This window comes from Zonotrichia leucophrys, chromosome 5, assembly GCF_028769735.1.
Source record: "Zonotrichia leucophrys gambelii isolate GWCS_2022_RI chromosome 5, RI_Zleu_2.0, whole genome shotgun sequence".
In the NCBI taxonomy this organism is placed as follows: domain Eukaryota; kingdom Metazoa; phylum Chordata; class Aves; order Passeriformes; family Passerellidae; genus Zonotrichia; species Zonotrichia leucophrys.
Genome location: NC_088175.1, coordinates 47,060,299 through 47,079,564, shown reverse-complemented (window position 1 = coordinate 47,079,564; position 19,266 = coordinate 47,060,299). Strand labels below are relative to the sequence as shown.

Sequence of the window (19,266 nt, the reverse complement as noted above, 5' to 3'; positions counted from 1 at the left end):
AGTCACCGTCCCTGGAGGGGTTTAGGGAACGACTGGACGTGGCATTCAGTGCCATGGTCTAAGTGACAGGGTGCTGTTCGGTCACAGCTTGGACTCGATGATCTCAGTCCTTTCCCAACCTAATCGACCCTAAGCATGTTCAGGCGGGGCCTGCTCCTCTAGGCGACAACGTCACCGCCGGCTACCCTGGGTGCAGCGGCCCTACAGCCGGGACCGGGACAGAAGGAAGGAGGCTCAGGGCTGTGAGAGCGGCGGCGAGGGCAGGGCCGCCCGGGTCCCGCCGTGAGAGCGGCGGCGAGGGCAGGGCCGCCCGGGCCCCGCTCCCGGCCCCGCGTCCGCCGTGTCCCGGCAACAAGGGCGCAAGCCGCGCGCTTGCGTCACCCCCGCGCGCCGCCGCCGAGCGCGCGCCTGCGCGGCGCGGGGGGAGCGGCCGCGGCGCTGCGGTGCCCGTGGAGCGGCGGCGGCTCCTCCGCGGGACGTGCCGGGGATGCGGTGAGCGGGGACCCGCCCCCCGCCGCCCCTCGGCGCCGAGCGCAGGGCCCGGCCCGGGGGAAGCCGGCGGGTGCGGGCAGGGCCGGGCGGGCGGAGCGGGCGGGGCGACCGTGACGCAGCCGGACTGAGCGCGGCCCGTCCCGCGCCCGGCGCTGAGGTCCGGCACCGGGGGAGGACGGGCGGGGCGCGCCTGGGCCGTGAGGGGCCGTGCCCGGGCCCGTCCGCGCCGCTGGGGGCGCCTCGTGGGTCCGCGGGTGACGCGGGGTGTGTGAGGTCTTGAAGGGTGAACAATAGGGAACATTTCATGGAGTGCCTTGTCGGAAGGGACTCACAGGGATCAAAGTCCAGGTCCTGGCCGTGCACAGGACACCCCGAGAGTCACCCCCATGTGCCTGAGCGTGTTCTTCAAACGCTTCTTGAACTCTCTCAGAGTCGCTGCTGTGGTGACCACTTCCCTGGAGAGCCTGCTCAGTGCTCGGCCACCCTCGGGTGAAACTTTTCCCGATATCCAGTTCTGCAAACGCCCTCGCAGATGTTTCTCCCCGAAGTTTCCAGTGCTGGGATGTAGGTGCTGAGCTGGGCGGCCCGCAGGAGGCACGGCGCTCCCTCAGGAGCTCGGGGGAGCAGAGCCCGGCGGGTCCGGGAGGAGGTGTCCGCCGGTGCCAGGTTGTGCTGCTGACGTGCGGGCCTGGCCGTGTGCTCACCGAACCCCGGAGAGCGGGGCAGGAGGCGCTGGAGCCTCATCGGGAAGGAGAAATGTGACTGGAGGGGGGAGCATGTGTGGGAACAGAATTAAGTCACAATTCCGGCCATTAATTGGAAGCTTACTGTGGTGAAATTGCATAGTACTTCAGTATGCTCGCTTGGTGTGCTGTGTTTTTCTCGCACCGTGGTGAGATCTCAACAGCTGTGAATTTTGTTCTGGGCGGGGTTATGCCCAAGTGCTGCTGCAGCTGCCTGCAGGACAAAGTGCCGCTTTCTCTGTGGTGCCTCCCTTCAGGAGCTTGTAACGCAGCTCATGTCAGACTGCTCCGTGTGTGAGTTTAGGTGGATGTTCTGCAGTTCCCTTGCCCTCACCTCCGTCTGTAGAAGCCTGACACAACTGGTTTGCTTGACAAACAAGGAACTCTGCAAAGAGGCATTTTGGGGGAAGTCAGATGCAGGGGGATCAAAGGGAATAAGTAGATAAATACTCAGAGGGCATGGCATTAATCCTTCGGCAGACTTTTGGGGAAAAATATTTGGGTGTGAAGGAAAGATGAAGTAATTTGGAGTTGGAGACATTTGAGCAAGTCAGTTCTGTAATACAGCCTGAAGTTGAGTGTTTTGTGTGGATAGGGAGGTCTCTAAATTGTTTTATACTGATATAGATTCCTTGGCTTACCAGTTTCAGAATGCTGTGGGAGTTCTTTTGATCTGCTAATATAAGTTTGATGTAAGAAAGCTGATTCCTAATGTGATGTCTATGTATAAAGAGACATTGATGTGCTTACTTGCAAACATTCTGATACACTCACAAATATTTAGAATAAACAAAGATTGTCATAAATTACCATTGTCATCTTAAGATTTTTTTTCCCATTCCATTGAATGTATTTATATATGTGTGTGTTGGAGCTGAATCTGTGTGGAAAGTTACCTCAATTTAATATAAGTATTGGTGTAAGCAAAATAGTACATTTTTAGTAAGATTATAATGCCACATTCCAGACTCTTTGAAGTGTTCTGCATTGTTTCTGATGTAACTGTTCAGTTACTTGTGTTACTTGTGGAAAAATTATTGTAGGCTAAAAGAAAGTGAGGGAGTAGCCATTCACAAACACACAAATGTAACTCTCAAATATTTTTGGCAGAGACTCCACAAGTGAATGAGAACTTCTCTCTGCAAAACTGAGGTGAAGAGCTTCACCATGGGTCAACAGATTTCAAACCACACACAAACTGTAATTAACAAGTTGCCAGAAAAAGTAGCAAAGCATGCCTCTTTGGTTCAAGAAAGTGGTTTCCTAACCTATGAAGAGTTTCTGGGAAGAGTAGCTGAACTCAATGATATGTAAGCCTTACTTTGCTTCTTTTTCTTTTTTTTTGTGTTTTACAAAGACCTTGTGTGCAATATATTATTTGTGCTGGTAAGCCAGAACTGGCCCAATGGTTTTGAAATTATCCTTCATTTCTTTATGTTTTTATAATGGTTGTAATTACACTTCAAAACCAAAGCCTTTTCTCCTCCTTAAATTCCCTTCTCTGCAGTCCTCTTCTTCCAGCAAGTGTTGCTCTCTCTTAACAGTTCACAAGAGGTGGTTTAGAGTCATCTTTTTGTTAGTGTCACCTGTGCCCCTTATTGTTCTCCCTTCCACCTGAAGCGGCGATGCTGCTTCCTCTGTGCCTGTCAGTTTGGGTAGGGAGGAGGAGCAGGAGCCTGCCAGGGACAGCAGATCCGTGTGGGGAGGGTGGCACCTGGGGCAGAGCTGTTGGTGCCCATCCCTGGCACCTCTGCAGACGTGCCAGGCTGCTCCTCATTAAGGATGAGCTGTGTCTTACTGTCCCAAACCAGTGACCTAGATAATCCCAAACAACAGGCTGCTTTTTTGTCTGATTTTTCATAGCCTGCCTTTTGCTAGAGCAGCACAATGACAGTAAAAGGAAATGAGCAAAAAAGCAGTGTTGTCATGTTTAGCCTGTGTTTCTGGTATACTGTGAGAGTGATAAAATGAAGTGGAAACACACACACACTGAATAAGGGCTTTGTAATGTTTGCTGTTTAGCTAAAATGTGAATTTGTATTCAGTTTAGAAATTATCTTGGAGAGGGTCATACTTTCCTAAATGACCTTGGAAAACACAGCTGTCTTCTGGGTAGGCACATAAATAGATTTTGAAGAACATAACCTGATGTTTTGCCTGAGACTCCAGGCATATATTAGTATAATTCACTCTAAATTGCTGTTATTCAAGTAGTTTCTTTCTTTCCAGTGTTTACTTAAACCTGAAAATACTCTGATTCTTGTGGAATAGAATGTTGTGTCTGTGTTCCGTTAAAGAAACAAGCCTTAGGTCACCTGACACCTTCACCTGACTACCTCATTATTAATATATACTAACAAAAGTCACCTCATCAGCATATGCTGGTACTCACAGGCCTTTTTTTTTTTACATACTTGTTGAGGAAATAACTTTTCAGATTGGAGACGAGATCGTGTGATTAGTGTATAAACAGTGAGAGTATATGTGAATTTAAATGTCTATGAAGTACACCTGCTTGCTGGTGCTGGATCAGAAGACTTGCACAACATTTTCACATTTTCTGAAGTTTGCTGTGCAGTTTAAAGTGAAATGGATTGTGTATTCAATGACATGCTAAGAAAGTCATACTCTATAATTTGATGTCCCTGGGCAGTATTGCTAAAATCTCTTTTAGGGATAGAGGGGAGACAGGTGAACCATAAATAATCACACTTGGCTGAGGCTGCTGATCTTGGCAGGTCCAGCACATGGCTTTAAACTGATGTTGCTTTGTTTCAGTACTGCAAAATTGGCTTCTGGACAAGACAAACATCTGTTGTTTGAAGTGCAGCCTGGGTCTGACTCTTCTGCTTTCTGGAAGGTGATCGTTAGGATAATATGTACCAAAGTAAGTGTGAACTTTTTAATTTGATGGCAGGTTGTATGCACAGATTTGAGGACTGTCAGTTTTACTTGTAAAATCTAACACCTGCTACGCGTGTTTTGATACAGATGATGCATTCAAAGATGCTGTTGGACATAAATTAAGTCTAAATGCTAAGTTTCTGCAAAAAGCACAGCAACAAAAACATACTTATAACTAAGTTTAAAGGAGTGGTGCCTTCCAGTGGAGCTCTTACAGCCTTTAGTTACAAATGCAGGTGATTTGTGAGGTCAAGTAATCAAATGGTACAACAAACTGCCAACTGTAGATTTTGAAATTAGTAGTAGAAATTAATCAGGTTTTCAGGCATTATCAGTTAAGCTAGTGTGCCTGTACATAGTCTGATCCCTTAGAAAACCAATCTAAAGATTAAATGTTTTAATTTATGACAAAAACTTACGAAATTTGCTCTGCCTAATGAGGAGATTTTCCCCTCCCTATCCTATCCTTAAAGGTAAAGTCCTTTAATGATCCTGAGTCCCCTGAGCAATCTTACTATGTGGTTAAACAAGCCAATCCTCAAAGTCTGTTTGAAACCAGCAGTTGGTACTTTGCTGTTTACTCCTAGTTTTTGTTAAGGCAGCCATCACTGTAGGCAATTTTGAGTTCAGATATTAAATGACCGATTCTCCTGTGCCTGCTTCTAAGTTCAGCCCATTTCTTTGGGTGTTAGGTCCCTTCTCACACCTGAATCCATTGCCTTGTCCTGAAATTGTGGTGCTGCCTGTGGTGTTCCTCCCTCTGCAGCTGTGGGCAGTCCTGACATGCTGAGGCAGATTGCAGCTTGTTAATGTGGTGAAGGACACTTAGGAAGGAGACTGCTGCCTTACATGAGAACTGCAGGGCTGGTCAAACATTCTGAGCAATGCCAAGTTAAAACCTGATAAGTAATTGTAAACAATTCTCATGTCTTAAGATAAATAAAACAAGTGGCATCGTGGAAGCTTCCAGAATCTTGAACTTATATCAGTTCACTCAACTTTATAAAGACATCACCAATCAAGCAGCAGGAGTTCTTGCACAGAGTGATACTTCTGAAGAAGCTGCTGAGAGCTGGAGGTCTCTGTCTTCGTGTCAGGCCAGCTTGTGGATGGGAAGGTATTTGGATACACAGTTACAGCATAAGCATTTTGGGAGTTGTGCTTCAAACCTGAACTGCAAATACGTGCTTGTTCTTGATAGCTGCAGAGCTTTGTACCACCACAAACAGGCACAGACGCCTTCCCTTGCACCAAGGGAGCTGCAGTGCACTTGGGTTAAATCCTGAAATATGGTGCTACCACACCTTAGCTTCAGAAGAACCCTTTTAGAGATCAGTTCTAGTAGGAACTGCTGAATATCCTGAATAAGGGAACAGGAGGAAACGGAATCAGCTGCAGCTACAAATCCAGGGGGTTTGACAGTGTTTGTTTAAACAGATTTTGTTATTGTTCCACTTAAACTTTCTCTTCCTCTTACATTTGGCATGTGGAAGTTCCCATCTGTTGCCACTAGAAACCCATCCATTATGGTAATAATTTAACTTGCAAGACTGGAAAAATGTGAATTCAATGTGAAATGTGAATTGTCTCACTCATGTTGACCTTCTGCTTTGTTAACCAGAGGAAAAACAAAAGACTGAGGTCAACACCTGCAATAACTTCAGTTCAAACTGAATGTAAAAGCAAGAAGCCTGTCACCCTTTCCCTGTGTGGAAGTGTTGCTGCTACCAGTAATTCCTTACTTTTCCTGAATAAGTTCATGGTCCTAACTCAGTTTAAAGTGAGGTAGAGCTAGGTTTTACAGGAAAAGGTAGTAAATGGTAGAGTTCTCTGTGTTCACCCATGAAGAGCTGGCAGCCAGGTATTTTCATGAAACAGCCTGAGTGTCACTCTTCAGCTGTTGAAAGGAAAAAGGGGTCACCTGTGTTGTCACTCCACAGAGCCCTCTGGTTTTTCTGTCAGTGGATTGCAGAAGGTATTATTTTAATTTCATTTAATTTCCTGTAAATTGTGAACGTGTTTGAGACAGAACAGGAAAATTGCTTTCTCAAGGTTATACCAGAACATACATTTTTCTGGAAATGGTCTTTTGCTTCAAACAACAAACCACATAACTTACACCTCAGTTACTTTGGCAAAACAACTTTATATATTGCTAAAGTCAATGAGGAGAATAAAAGATTTCCTGTACGAGTTTCTTTTTCAGTTTTTCAGACTTGGAGACAGAGGAGATCCTTCTTGTTTGTAAACTTCATTACAAAGGCAGTATCAGTCACAAATAAAAACAGAATATACTTTGCTAATATGATGCAGTTTGGTGAGCTTGTGTCTTACCCAAGTTTTGCAAGTTACTAAGGAAAATATAAGCGGAAGCACCTTCAAGTATTCTGCACCAATGAAGTCTTCTGTATATTTTTCTGTGATAACCACCTATTTGCCTAAGTTTTTCTCACCTTCAGACATTTTTCAGCTCTGCAAAGTTAGCCCTTGCTGTCTAAAAATAGCAAGTGTTATCTGTTCAATTCTTAACTTTTTCCCCTAGAATAATACCCCATATCTCTACAGCATCCACTTCCTATTCAGAGCATTCAAAATCTGCCTAAGTGGTTTATACATTCTGATAACAAAGAGATAAGCATTTCCTTTGTCTGTCACTCCTTTATTATACTGTTTCTTCAGGAACTTAGTACTGTGACTAAAGCTGACTTTGCAGAAGCTTTATAAATAGGCCTTGTATAATTGCTTGTGTAGACACCAGCAAATCTCAAAAATTCAAGTGCTATTGAAGGTTAGTACTGAGAATTGCATGGGGGAGAAAAATGAGAAGGGAACAGGACTAAAGAACCCAGTGAGCAGGCTTCTTGGAAATTGTTGTCCTCATTGTATGCAAACTGCCATCTGCAAAAAAAAATCTGTCATTTTAAAGGATTTCTCCAAAAGCAAATTGAAAAGGAAACCCCAAGGACTTACTGAAAGACTAAACAAAGTCATGTTGACTGCTGTTTAGTAGCTGGCTATTCTGTACAGGTCAAAAATGAATCTCTGACAAGCTCCCTTAGATCCCTAAGCAAAAATGGTCTGGTCAGTAGTTATTAAGGTGGACTAACTCCTGAAATGCCATTTTTTCTAGAATGCTATCTCTGTCCCTCAGGTCAGAACAGGGATTCCTAAATTAGGGTTTTTGGAAAACCCAGGCATTTAGAACACTTCCTTGGTTGTTTTGGAAGTGAGCTGTGACCATAAAATTGCAAACTTTACCTGTCTGGTTAGGCCAGTGAAAGCTGAGGATGCTCCGCACCTTTTTGTGAAGTCTTGATGAAGTCTTGTGGTGCCAGTATTTGAGATACTCCTGATAAGAACATTGGATAAATATACCTCATATTTGGGGAAAAGATATAAAAAGTCAACATCTATCTTGGGTAGTGAGATAATTTTTAAGCTTCCCACCAACAGAAACACCAGGGAGTTTAACTGGAAAAGCTGTGGTAACAGTCATCTTGAGAGTCCTAATTTGAGGAGCACTCATATGGAGCATATTGCAAGCTAAAATCAGCCTTTTCAATCTAGTGAGTAGTTCAGCCCCTGGCATTTTGATGCCATGTAAAATGAGTGAAGCTGCATTCTGGTAGTGATCCTCTTGACATGCATGTTTTTGTCTAGGATATAAACCAGCACACAGAAATTTGGAAAGTTCATTATTAATTAGTTCAGCCTGAGGTGCAGTGACAGGAAGGCAGGTTCTTCTGCTGCCTTTAATGTAAACAGTGTTTCTGTTCTTCTGCCCAGTCATGTGATATGAAACAGCTACAACTCTCACACTTCCTTGTTGATATGAAAGGGAATTTACAGAACCCTTGGCACCACCAAAAGCACCTGACACAAATGCTAACACAAAAAATAAATGCACATTATGGCTTAGTTTAGTTCACTGCTGACATAGGCTGGGATGACATAAGTAGCCCCTTCACAAATTAAAAGCACAGGTGTTTCTTTCTGGCCATCACTAATTATTATGAAAAATGTAATAACTGGTGTAGTTACTGGGGCATAAATATCAATAAATATCAAGTGTCTTCTCTTCTGCAGGGTTAAACAGCTGACAGATGAAGAGGAATGTTGCATCTGCATGGATGGGCGTGCTGATCTAATCCTGCCGTGTGCTCACAGTTTCTGCCAGAAATGCATTGATAAATGGTAATATACACAAAAGAACATTCATTATTTTATAGTATGCATGTTTCAGTTTGATTTGACAGATTCTGTGGTTGCCAAATAATTTAAAATTGAGTAAAAACAGACTGAAGCAGAAGGAAGGCAGGAAATTTTGTAAAAAAGAGATGTAAAAATGCTGTTCAGCATTTGTTTTTGTAATGTCTTATATCTTTTTATTCTTCTAAAATTGAATTCTTACAGTCTTGCTCAGAAACTTGAGAAGATGGTGTATGCAATGCTGGCATGTTATGCTTCACAAATCTCATTTAAGGCTTGTTAAGACTGTACAAATATGAAGGCAAGTTGGACTGTCTGTCACTTACTTGGGAAATAACTATCAGGGAGGTTTTTTTTTCCATATGTTATGCTTTCACTTCAGATAAATAGCACACAATTTACTCATTTAACTATATCAGACTCTTCCAGGAAGATATTTCTTCTCCATGGCAGCATCTTCAAATTTATAACAATGTATATAATGTGTACCTTCCAGTGTTCAGCTTCACAGTAAATTGAGCACCTTTTCAGCTTCTTCATCTCTTATTCATCAGTTCTTGGAAAGTGGGAGAGAAGAATTTCTTTGTGGAGGAATACAACTCTTGTCTGGCCATACAGGCCTTGAGGGATTAGGGAAGTGTCCAGGCAGTCTGGCATTAGGAGACACAGACCTGCTCTGTTCAAAAAGGGATTTTTTGGCTAGTTAATGCAAATGGGTTTACACATAATTTGTGCATAAGAATTTGTTTTGTGGCTTTTTGAAAGACTTACCAGGGAAGTTACTCTTGTAACAAACACCAGGCTTCCACAAGGAAAAAACATTGTAAAAATCATTGGATCTCAGAATACAGCAAGTCATTTCTCTCGTCTGGGAAAATATCCTAACATCTATCAGCAGGACAGGGCTTAGTTTAGTGACTGTTCTGGAGAGTGGATTATACACTGCTTTGGTTGATGAATCAGCTGAACTCCTCACTAAATTCCAGCTGCACCATGCTTTTTTTTTTGGTCTGCAGTTTTTAAGGTTGATCTCCTCTTAATTAAGGCATAATGGAGGCTCCCAGCTCAAACATAAGTGTTGGAGACTCCTGAGATGGTGGAGGGAGTTGGGACTCCATGGGACCAGTTCTACACCTCTGTGGGCTGCATGACCCAGGAAAAGGCTCCTTCTTCTCTTTATCTTGGAAGCCTGTGGAGATGGGTTTCTAAGGACCTCAGCTGAATTCCTGAAGATAGGAAGAATTAATTTAGACAGTGAATTTCCATTTAAACTTTCTGGCCAGGTAGCCAGATGATCCTGTCTGACCTGAGCAAAGGATTAGGAGGAACATGATTCCAAATTTTCTCTCAAAGAATGGAGCTGAATTCAGAAATCTTCCTTACAAAGAAAGAAGTTTTTAAACAAACAAAATAGATAGGTGGCTTAATCCAGTTAATGTGATCATTCTTGAAGTTCTCACTGGGCTGGGTTTTGTTTGGGTTTTGTTTGTCCTTTTGGGGGCTCTTTTGGCTTTTTCTGACCAGCAAAAGACTATCAGTGAAAAGCACTCATTTCTGTGCCTTCCTAACAGGAGTGACCGCCACAGAAACTGTCCCGTGTGCCGCCGGCAGGTGACTGGGGCAGGAGACTCCTGGGTGGTGTCAGAGGCCCCCACAGAAGATGACATTGCCACTTACATCCTTAACATGGTGGATGAGGCTGGGCAGCCCCACAGACCCTAACCCTGCCCACAGGCTGATTGTGGCACAACCACTTGAAGCTTTTGTTTTCTCCAGCGTTTGGTTTTCCCCCTCCTTGCCGTTCTTCCACAGCCTGTCCTTCCCCTCTCCTCTCGGCTGCTGTGAGTCTGCGCTGCTCTCCTAAAGCACAGGGGATCTGAGCAAGTCTCTGTGTGTGCAGTCCTCGTTATTGAACTGTTCTTTCAGCAAACTCTTGGATCATTAACACAGTTTACTTTAACAACAACGTTTGATGTTAATTAACAGTTCAACTACTCGATGAAGCAACTTGTAACAGCACAACTACAACTGCAAACTGCTGTTTGAGCATCACAGTGTCCTGCTACAGAGATGAACCATGGCAGATGGCTTGACCTCACAGTTCCTACCCTTCAAAGCAGTCCCTTATTCACAACTAATGTGAATAAAGATGATGAGTTAGCACTAGTGGTTATTAATTTGAAATTTTACTGTTGAAACTTGAAGATGTCCCACTGCCTGTTCTTCAGTAGGAAGTTATTGCTGCTCTTAGTGTTTACAGATACTTAATCTGATCTGTTATGACTTTTAGTATTAATTACTTTAAATCTGTTTTTGAGAGTGTAGGCAGGTCTGTAAATGTACTTGTGCACTTCCCCTTATTCTTCTAACAAGACTTATGTCTTAGAATATTTTTTAAATATGATATTTAGCATAGTCTTATTAGCTTGGAAACATTAAACAGTTTCGTACACAATCCTAAAAGCAGTAAATCAGCTTCAGTAGTTTTTGATAAAGAACAGCTATAATTATTTCTAAACATTGGGCATATCTGAAGAGAATGCCTTTATTTGAATTAGCACTCAAGGTGTAGTTTAGTGTGATGCTGTGGCTTTATCTGCTCCTCTTGAGTTTTTGAAGTGATGAGATCAGAGTTAAAAGGTATATGAAGAGTTACAAGTGATAATCTAAGTAAGGGTGCTCTACTTTCTATCTACAAGTGCAATATGCTTTTATGTAGCAGAGGGAAACTTCTTTACCAATAATGTGGCTTGGACTGAGATGCACACGTGACGGCTTGGAAAAGGGATATCTCAACTGGAGTGCAACAGTATTTTGTGTCTAGCAGAATAAAGTCTTTAAGAGCTGAGTTTAGACAGTCTAAAATTGTTAGTATTCAGGAAACCCACCTTAGGCCTCTTTTGCATAAATAGTGTTATGGAAATGAGTGGCTACTGTAGAGAATTAATTTTATATATATATATGTATATTAACAAGTACTACTTTTTCTCAGCAACCTCAAGTTAAAATATTCAAGTGTAGCATTTGAAGGAATAACAGCATAGATCTTGCTTACTGTGAGACTGCATTTTTCCTTACCATACCTGGTAAAATTCCATGATGCCCTAAGGCTTAAGTCCTTTTGTCACAGACATGTTCTGAACTAAATGTGCACGTAGATATGCACATTTAGGTTATTTTTCTTAATTGGCTACAAAATAACTTAATTACATCAATTTGTTAAAGAATGTGCACAGAGTATGGCACCTGTTTGAGCTTGGCTTGTGACACCATTGTCAGATTTATCATAGGTTTTAAGACAGAGAAGCAACGTACCCTTCATGTTTCTGTCACCTGAGAGCCAGTATGGCTTAGTGTGTAAATCTGTATTTAGCTATGGAAAAATCCTTTTAGGAGTGTATATAGCTGAGAACTCTTTTTTTTTTTTCCCTTTTCTTAAGCCATTGATAGCAATGAGATATTCTTCAGTAAATGTATGGAGTGCTTGGTTGCATAAAGGCAGTTGTTGTTTGGGCTGGAAATTGTTACTGGCCCAGGATTTCCCACTAAAACGTGTGCAGGTGTTCCTAATAATGCACCAGTTTGGTTTCTTTTTGCTTTTTGAGGTTGCATTAGTCCATGTTCAGAACTTTCAGATAATCTTTGAATTTTTTAAACTTTTTATATCACTGGAACAGAAAGAGCATCTAAATGAAAGACTCAAGCTAACTTTATTTTTCAAGTACTTCAAGAATTATACTTCTGAACTGAAATTTTATAAGTTGACTTTCTGCTGAGAACTTACATGAACTTCTTAAAATGTAATTTTATAATGATGCAAACAAGTTAATTGCAGCATAATGACAATTACAATATAAACTAATGCAAAAATTATTTAAATAGTGCAAAAGTAAACTTTGTATTCTGTACAGCTTTTTTAAATTAAGTTGCTGTAATTCACACTGCTGTGATGTAGATACTGTAATGTGTGCCTTGTAAAATAAATGTACTGTATGTTATGTGGAGAAATAGATACTTTAACACTGAAAACCTAGTAATTTGGTACTGGTTAGTATTACTTAGTCTGAAGTGCAACATTCAGCAAACAATTTTGGAAAAGGAATCCATTGGTATGGACATGGCAACAAGTTCCAGAAGTTAGACCTTGAAAATGTGAATTACTGCAAATAGCTGTTGGTGGGGGGCATTAGAATAAATTAACTTTCTTGTGTTAAGTGAACATTTCTTACAGGTTTAATGTGAAATTGTAACTTAAACATTAGAGATGGTATTAATAGCTAAGAACATTCCACTATATTAAACTTTGTGTATGAATTGTGCAATAAAGTTACTTTGGAAGAAATGTTAGAGTTCTTTTAAGCTTAAGGAATCTCTTGGCTTTGGTACCAGAGAATTGTGAAAACTGAGTTTTGATCCAAATACAATTGCATTGTACAGGTGGTGTGGTTAAAAGTGTGGCACTGTGAGTGAGTCAGAGCTGTCAAACTTTGAAGGGTTGTATCAACAAGGTACCTCAATGCAGCTCTGCAAAAAAAGAAACTGGCTCTGATTTGACCTCTTCTAGGGACAAAATAAATTGGAACATTCTGAGATTATGGGAAAATTAAACAACTCTAATTCTTAGAGGACAATATTGAGCAACATGTTTGTTTGGGGAAAGGATTTTTATTTTCAGAGAAGTGCGATACACTTTTACCCCAAGTAATTTCATCATGTTTCTGATGGTATTTTGAAGTTTAAGAATGCTAAGGTTTGGAGTAGTTTTTTCTTAATTTTTCCTTGTTTTATGTAAGAATTAAAATATGTAATTAATGTAACTCTTTCCTCTGTCTAGTTACTTGGCTTATCTGTTTAGATCTTTCGAAGCCAAGGCAGAAATGGGAGCAGAATTCATTAACAGATCAGGAATTTAAAATGGATAAAATGACCAATTGACAGACACAGCAGAGGTAGGTGTACCAGAGCAATTAGCAAAACTTTATACTTACTAGGTTTCAACTTTAGGCACCATATCAGTGTGATGATGGGCTGTTTTTTGGGTTTTGTTTTTTTTGGTTTTTTTTGGAAATACACCGTTTCCCACCATTAGGTGGGAAACGGTGTATTTACCTTCTTTATCTTTCCTTTAAAGAAAATTCTATACATAATTAGAAAGGTTTTTTAATCCATACTCTTTTCAGTTCTAGAAACCAGGCCAACCACTGAGATCTCTGTGTTACAGGTTTGAACTGAGCTGTTCAGTCCCACCCCTGTAGAGCTGTATGTGCCAAATACTTTATTTTTGGAAGGAACATACTGGCCATGGTTCTTTGTGCTTTGCATCCAGCTAGATCCTGGAAGAACAGCCTGTCAGGGAGCCCTAAGGATGTTTGATGTAAGTAGGAGCTGTATGTTAACCTGCCTGGTCTTAATCCTTACACTGCATATACACAATGCTTTGATTTTGTATTCACACACACTCTGTAGTGGAAGTAATATGACAGTAATTAAGTATTTTCTTTGGGCTTCTGTTGTTGAACCATCCCTGAAGATAACTTGCCAGAGGTTTTATTCTCACTGATTTAAGTGGGTGAACAGAATTTTCCTTTATGAGTGTGTCTTAAACATCAGTCATTTCAGTTTTTGTTCACTGTCATTTCTTCCAATGCTTGATTCCAAGGCATAGAATTTATCATATAGCAATATTCTTTGAGGACTGAAAACTTTTCCTGCTGGATGTGTCACTGGAATTAGCCTGGATGGGGCTGTGTGCTTTCCAGTGACCATGGTGTGTGACCACCAGGTAATGTTTCATTCTGAGCCAGCCAGTGTTACAGCTGCGAGGGATAGGACAGCACATTCTGCTTTTGTGTCTGAGCTGCCAAGATGTCCATTAGCAGATCTGTACTTACCTCACTAACCCATCAAAATCCAAATAGTAAACACTAGGCATGGGATTTGTAGGTTTAACATTAGAAGGAATTATCAGTTTTGTGAACTTGGATAGAACTTTGCACTGTGTGTCTGCTGGAATGAAGAATACAATCCAATAGGTGATTAAATTAGCACTCTTCTTTAGTTCAAAGTGCTATTTAAAAATGCTAGGTGTTTTCACAAAGTAAATCTAAAGTATTTGGAAACCTGCACCTCTGAAATTTGTAAGTGTAAGAAGGTAAGAGTTTGATACAACAATCTGTGCTTCCATGCTGATGTGGTTCTGACCCATTTTAACAGACTTTCAAAAACGTTTCATGTGAGAGCTGGCAGTCATGGTGAATGACTAATGAAGCAGTGGTGTTGGTGTCTCAGTTTCATACAGACTGTGCTGTTTAACAGTGGTGTTCAGTGCTTTGAGAGGTGTGGGGGAGAAATGCACATGTTGTCATGTAGTGCAAGGGGTCCATGTTGCCAGATCTTTAGGGGGTAAGATTACTTTCTATACTACCTTTATTTACTTATGTTCTATCCCCCTGCATGCACATTTCTCAGTTACAGATGAACCTGTGTTCCTGTGCTTCACCAGTGCTGCTCTTGTACAGAACTAAAGTTTGTGTACAGAAAGGGATGATGTTCTAATCTTAATCCTAAAATCTTGACTCCCTTTCTTATTGAAGTGGTTTGTGTTATACTTTTCCTCAAAAGTCATGCTGACTGTAGCAGGATATCTGTGTTGATACTATTTATTTAAGTCTGTCACTTGTTGGCTTCTTAGTTGGGTTTTGTCAGATAAATCTGTTGTGCATGCTCACACAATCACAGAACCTTGAACTGCTCTGCCCTGAGGGTCAGGGCTGCTTTCCTGCTCCCAGTCTGGGTGCCTTGACTCTCAGTTCAAATCCACATGAGGCTCCAGGATCAGCAGGAGCTGCTGCGTGCCCTGCCCTGGGGCCCAGCTTGGATGAGCAGGGAAGCAGGGGGGCCACCAAGACATGGTGGGGACAGCAATGCAATTTCACTTTCAGAACTTTATGCCAGGTCTCAGTGGTTGTTTTGCATTAATACTGAATTGTTTTAAGCCAGATAAGCCTTTAGCCTCTTCTCGTAAATAGTGCTCACTGTCTTCCCTATCTCCACTGTTGGTTGTTTTTTTTGTTTTTCAGTTTTCATGCATTATTTAGGTTTAGTCAATTTAATTGTGATGGTTTTAGTTCTCCTTAAATGTGGGGATTGGGAGGAGCTACATTTTTTTTTGAGAGAGATATACACACAAAATCCATAAGCATATTCTTTTACAAGTCATTCATTACTGTAATGTTTAATGCTTCCACAAGAGGCAAAAAATAAACATCATGTAACTCAGGCACAGAAAGAAAAAGCAGTTTTTACAGACACCTTTTCAGACTTAGATTTTAACTAGGCAAAGAGAACAGAAATGTTTAGCCACACATAAAGAACAATGATATGATACAATAAAGTGGCTCTGGGCTGTGAAAAAAAAAGAAAAGTATTCTCCAGTAGCAGAGAAAATGCTTTAAGTTTGCTAAAGTAACAGAAGAGAAAGAATTGTTCAGGTTGTAAACATCAAATAACCATAATTAACCATTTCAGGCTGAAAGTATAAAATGCTTTTGAACCAACAGATTTAAGCAAGCCTTGAATAATGTTTGAGCCTCTCTCCTAATGAAGCAAAAAGTAAGTAGGATGTTCTTCCATCCTGCAGCAGTGCTTACCCAGCTGCCACCTGCAGTGATGTTCTTCCAGCCCGAGTCAAACCAGCTGCGTTCTACCCGGGTTTGACCTCAGCACAGCTGGGGGGATCAGTCACTGCCCTGTCCTGCACTGGTGTCTGTGTGTACAGCAGTGACTTGTGCTGCATCTGTCTTTCCATTCCAGCCACAGCCTGAGCCCTCAAGGTTACTCTGAACAGTCTCACATTAGTACAAAAGTGAAACTTTAGAAAAACAAGGCAAAGCTTAAGAACTGAACTTGGCAATCAGTAACATTTGCCCAATTAAAGGATGGCCAGGAGAAATGTAGTAGTGGAAGCTTGAAAGGATGTCTGTTTATATTTCCCAAATATAATGCTATAAGCCCAATTTCCCCTTAAAAGCGGCACACAAGAAAGCACAGAAAGCAGAACTTGTGGTCATGATCATTTATGTGTTACTGTGGTTATTGTCAGAATCACAGTTACTGTTCATTCACTGGATATGCAAATCCAGCTGTTTTTTTTTTCAATAACAGCTACAGACCTATTAGAACCTGAGGTAAGGAAAGCTGAAAAGGTATTCAATATATACACAAATTTGGTGTAATTTTAAGGAAACTAAAAAAACATGTAAGTGACAACAAAAGCAGCACTAATAGGTGAAACTACCCAAGTAAAGCAATGTTTATCTGATGAAAATACTTAAAATTGAAATTCTTCATACCAAGTTGCTTATTTAGCCTGGATGCAGATGTTTTTTCCAAATAATGTTATGTTGATAACAGTTTATTAGGAAGTTGTATTGATGAAAACAAGACATTTGCATTTGATGCAGCTGAACAGCTTAAACCACTTTCTCAGACTTCATCCTAAACAAATGACACCAATACTGAGACTGCATTCTATGAGCTCCTAAAGTTCCCAACAGTGAGGCCGACAGGGGCTGCTGACTGAGAACTTGGGACAATTTTACTCTCATACAGCTGGACAGCATAGTGTGGTTTCACATGATTTTTAGGGGTACAAGGAATACAAAATGTGGCACATTGCAGACATTAGGATGGGGCACTGAAGAGCAGAAGTCAAATTCCCACCACCTGTCTGCAGCCCTGGTTTTGGATGAAAAGCCTCTGCAATCACTGCAGCTCCCTCTGCATGACATTGGCTAACTGTGATGGTAAGTGGATGGCCAGAGGTCTCCCTCTTGTGCCTTGGATTCCCTCAGAGCAGCCTTAATTCCAGGCTGCTTCCTGACATCTTTAGGTTTATCTCTCTCTTGGGGTGTTCTTGCAAGGCTGCACAGCTATAGGAGGTGATAAAGAATTCATCCTTCCCCTGCTTTAGTGCTATTTCCTTGCACAGGAGAGGGGCCTGGCCTAGGAAATAAAAGTGGCACAAGACATCTGGCTGAGCACAACATGCAGGGTTCAAAGGCAGGTGAACCTTGATGGGCCAGTATCAGTTACTGGCTTTTTATGCATTAATGCTGAATGCCTGTTTGAAGAAGCCCAGTGTCCCTATGCAGGATATTAGACAGCAATAACCCTGGGCTCAGGTCCTGCCTCAGGGACTGCAGGCCTTTGAGCTGAGTTGCTCTGCTGGACCCACAGGCATCCACACCCTCTGCTTCCCCAGCCTCGAGTCTTTTTTGGTGTGAAACTGTGTGCAGCTTCTACAAGACATAGCTGCCATCATGTTATCACCTTTAATCCTTTCTGAAGTACGGTGTCATAAAGATGATGAAACAGAAAAAAGACTGAAAGTGATAAATACTCCAGTAGCTGTATTTTACTAACCACTTCCTCATAAACAGATAGTTTAACATAACATACCATGATTTGAAATGACAGATTTCAAGTGGGCTGGCTTCTGTATAAATAGACAGCTTGACTTCCCATTCAGCCGTAGTTGACTAAAATACAGACTAAAACAAATGTGTAAAAATATGTCAGAAGTAGGACCAGAACCAGGTCTGGCATTTCTACCACTGATTCATAAGAACACTTCCCTTTTTCAAGTAAAAAATTTCTCTTTACATGCAACCAGAATTATCTGCATAAATTTCTAAGTAATTTGAATGGGCATATCCACATATTCCCATTACAAAGCAATAAAAAAGTGTTCTCAACTTTCAAGGCAAAATTTTCTTGGTGTAATTGGATTCATTACAATCTATAATAGTGATTTTGACACGATGTTTTCCATTTGCTAGATTAAAAAGCATTCATCTGCTGTTCTTCACTGACATCATACATAACAACAGCAATTAATTAGTCATTGAACAAGATTACCCAATGTTGCTTTTTCTTGTTTTCCAATGTAACTGCTGAAACATTGAATTAAAAACTGTATCAGAACACCTTCCAGAATGAAAGGGCAGCCTCAAAATTCTGCACCCCATAAAAACTGGTAATGAAAAAAAAGGTTAAACTTAAAAGTGTTAAAAGCCATGACTGGTACTGAGACTTGCAGAATCAACTCAGGTGGGCGCGTGCTGTCAGCATCTGTGGGATCCTCAGGTGCACAGCACAGCTGCTCTACAGATACTCTTTCTGGTTTCCCAGGCTACACAGCAGGGCACAGTTAAGACAGTATGAAACAAATAGTACATAATTCTAGAGTTTGCATTTAATATTTACAGCAATCTTAAAAAGCCTAATGTTCGTAGAAACCGAAATCTTTGCAGCAAGAATAACGCAGTAACAGGTGGTGGCAAACCCTGTTTACCTTCCACAGATACTCCCTTTGTCTCTGTACTGTTCAGTTATGTCTCTGTAGCATCAAAGACAGGTGATTTGAGGTTAATTAGCATCTTATCCTGCTTAAGAGGAACACATTCTGGTTTCTCTGGGTTTGTAACTACTTGGACAGACTAGAAATATCTTCTGTTCTCATGGCATCAGCCAGAAAGCTGAGTTCATTGCACAGAGTCTCGTACCTGAAGGCCATCCGGATCTGGGCGACATTTGTCTTTCGAATGTCATTTCCCTCAGGCCCTTCCTTGCAATAATTCACCCCTAAGAATTTCTGCTTTTCCTGTGAATGGGATTAAAAGTCAAAAGGAAGAAGTCAGTTCAACTGCTTTGACTTATTGCAGAAATAAGTGTTAGCTGAATGAGTCCAGCACAAGTGAAAAGAACAGTTTCAACCAGCTGGCCGTTGAACTCTTCCTCAGAGTCTTAACCAGTTTAGGAGATTTTAAGGCCAAAGTTTATCCATATAATCACTGAAAAGTACATTCAGTCTGGTTTGCTAAAACCCTCTGTGTTAGTGTTCAGCCTTCACTGCCAC

The 19,266-nt window shown here is 41.4% G+C and overlaps 2 protein-coding genes across 6 annotated transcripts in view; one reads left to right on the top strand and one right to left on the bottom strand.

Moving 5' to 3' along the window:
- Nucleotides 1-403: 403 nt before the first annotated feature.
- RNF141 (ring finger protein 141) lies at nucleotides 404-12,346 on the top strand. 2 transcript variants are annotated; one of them, XM_064715115.1, is made up of 6 exons: nucleotides 404-492; nucleotides 2,346-2,545; nucleotides 4,014-4,122; nucleotides 5,075-5,256; nucleotides 8,226-8,333; nucleotides 9,920-12,346. In XM_064715115.1, the coding sequence occupies exons 2-6, from the start codon at nucleotides 2,361-2,363 to the stop codon at nucleotides 10,068-10,070; spliced, it is 735 nt and encodes a 244-aa protein (XP_064571185.1). In that variant the 5' UTR covers nucleotides 404-492; nucleotides 2,346-2,360; the 3' UTR covers nucleotides 10,071-12,346. The 2 variants fall into 2 exon arrangements, with proteins under 2 accessions (XP_064571185.1, XP_064571186.1); XM_064715116.1 differs by lacking the exon at nucleotides 404-492 and adding an exon at nucleotides 539-562.
- A 5,399-nt stretch (nucleotides 12,347-17,745) lies between these two features.
- The window catches only part of AMPD3 (adenosine monophosphate deaminase 3), a 31,520-nt gene continuing 29,999 nt past the window's right edge, over nucleotides 17,746-19,266 (bottom strand). For all 4 annotated transcript variants that reach the window (XM_064715114.1, XM_064715113.1, XM_064715112.1 and 1 more), the window contains one exon: nucleotides 17,746-19,011. In XM_064715114.1, coding sequence (XP_064571184.1) covers nucleotides 18,835-19,011 — 177 coding nt within the window. In that variant the 3' untranslated portion in view covers nucleotides 17,746-18,834. The remainder of the gene's footprint in view (nucleotides 19,012-19,266) is intronic.